At 47.2% G+C, this 2,106-nt stretch overlaps 1 protein-coding gene across 3 annotated transcripts in view; it reads left to right on the top strand.

The window, feature by feature from the left end:
* Window positions 1-2,106, top strand: part of CASS4 (Cas scaffold protein family member 4) — a 26,178-nt gene that overhangs the window by 13,514 nt on the left and 10,558 nt on the right. For all 3 annotated transcript variants that reach the window (XM_035900879.1, XM_035900877.1, XM_035900878.1), the window contains one exon: window positions 825-1,253. In XM_035900879.1, coding sequence (XP_035756772.1) covers window positions 825-1,253 — 429 coding nt within the window. The remainder of the gene's footprint in view (window positions 1-824; window positions 1,254-2,106) is intronic.

Genomic DNA, 2,106 nt, shown 5'->3' with positions numbered 1-2,106 from the left:
CTGGCCAGCCGGCAGAGCCGTTTGTCGGGTGGCACTACTGTGTGCGTGGGGAGGTTTTCCCCTCTGTCACACAATTAAGTAGCCTGGGATGCTCTGAATCGGTGGGAGCCACCTCTCTGGTCTGGGGTGGACACGGACGCAGTTAGCTGGAGTCTGGGTCTTCACAAGTACCGCAGCCCACCACTGCTCTCCAGCAGTGCTTTTGCCACTGGTGTTACCCCTGGGCACCTATTAACCCCCTTAGTGCTGGCATTACTGAGGGGTCTGTCTTCATAAGGCTCTGAGAAAAGAAAAAGTTTAAAGGAAAATAAGCAAGGTTGGGTTTTTTCTTTTTTCTTCTTTTTTGAGGTAAGAAATAATTAGCCTTTTTCACGTGCAGTTGAAGTCCTCAGATAAATTGGGCAGCAGGCAGGAAGGCATGAGTTTTATTTTTGCATGGGTGATGAGTTTTCTCTGCGGCTTCCGACAAAGAATTCACAGAATGCCAGCGGGAAAAACTGCCTATTTTTAATAGAGGGATGTTCATAAGTAATAAGTCTAAGTAATTAACATCAGCAGTGCTCTTCAAGAGCCTTGGGGGGGAAAAGCTGGTAAAGAAACATCTTGCAGTATTATTATTATTATTATCTATTTCTTTACTGCACTGAGCATTGCAGACACAGGCTGCAACTCTCTGAAACCAATGCTCTGAGAAATGTTTAATGTGAAAATGGGTTGGACTTGAATTAAATTGACATTAAGGTGGAGATGAACACCAAACCAGGAACTAATGAACATTTTTGCTGGTCTAACAGCACAATGCCGATGTTTTTTTCTCTCCCCAGAATACCTTGGCAAAGGCACTATACGACAACAAAGCCGAGTGCTCGGATGAGCTGGCCTTCCGCAAAGGAGACATCCTGACGGTTCTGGACCAAAATGTCATTGGCAGCGAGGGCTGGTGGAAATGCTCCCTCCACGGCAGGCAGGGCCTGGCCCCCCCCCACCGCCTCCAGCTCCTCCCCGCCTCTCAGGCTGCCCTGCTGCCCCCTTCCACCCACAGCGACCCTGCGGAGCCGCCAGCAGGACAACAGAACATCTACCAGGTTCCCTCCGTCCCCAAGCCTACCGTGTTGTCGTCTACCTATGAGAAGATGGAGGGGTGGGTTAAACCTCCAGCGAGGGTCTCTACCCTACCCGTCCAAGGAATTTATCAGGTACCAGCCTTGGCTGCACAACTGCTCAGTGAAAGAACCCAAAGCTCAACAAACCAGGTAAGAAAACAAGCAGCTACAAAAGTAATATACGTTATTATTAAAACAATCATTAGGAGCAGGAAAATAATAAAGGCTGTTGGCCTGAGCATTCCAGTGGGATTTGCAGCAAAGCCACTCAAATAAATGGTGTTTAGGAAACTCCCATCAGTTCTTCTACAGTTTATTGCATTACGTGAGAAATGCTGCTCCGGGCCACAGAGGAGAGTCTCTATATCCTGTAGTCTATCACTTTTTTGACAGTTTAAAGCAGCTGTAAAATAAGGCAGGAAGTACAGAATATACCATTTGTTTGGAAGAATCTAGAAATTATTTACAAGCCTACCCCAAAGTTAAAGTAACGAGGAACTTTCTCCTCTGATGGTCTACAGTGTGCGTCCACCCAGAGCCCTCTGGACGCATGTTGGCTATTTGCATCCATCTGCATGGAAAGATGATTTGTAATTTTAAAAAAAGACCAAAAAAATCATAGAATCATAGAATGTTTTGGGTTGGAAGGGACCCCTAGAGGTCATCTAGTCCAACCCCCCTGCAGGAGCAGGGACACCGCTAACTAGATCAGGTTGCTCAGAGCGCCGTCCAACCTGGCCTTGAATGCTTCCAGGGATGGGGCCTCCACTACCTCTCTGGGCAACCTGTTCCAGTGTTTCACCACCCTCATTGTAAACAATTTCTTCCTTATATCTAGTCTAAACCTACCCTGGTTTAGTTTGAAACCATTACCCCTTGTCCTGTCACAGCTGGCCCTACTAAAAAGATTTTCCCCATCTTTCCTATAGGACCCCTTTAGGTATTGAAAGGCCGTAATCAGGTCTCCCCGCAGCCTTCTCTTCTCCAGGCTGAACAAGCCCAA

Source organism: Egretta garzetta, unplaced genomic scaffold (genome assembly GCF_000687185.1).
Source record: "Egretta garzetta isolate BGI_Z169 unplaced genomic scaffold, ASM68718v1 scaffold188, whole genome shotgun sequence".
NCBI lineage: Eukaryota > Metazoa > Chordata > Aves > Pelecaniformes > Ardeidae > Egretta > Egretta garzetta.
Note: the sequence above shows the minus strand (reverse complement) of the source record. Positions and strands in the feature narration are given on the sequence as shown.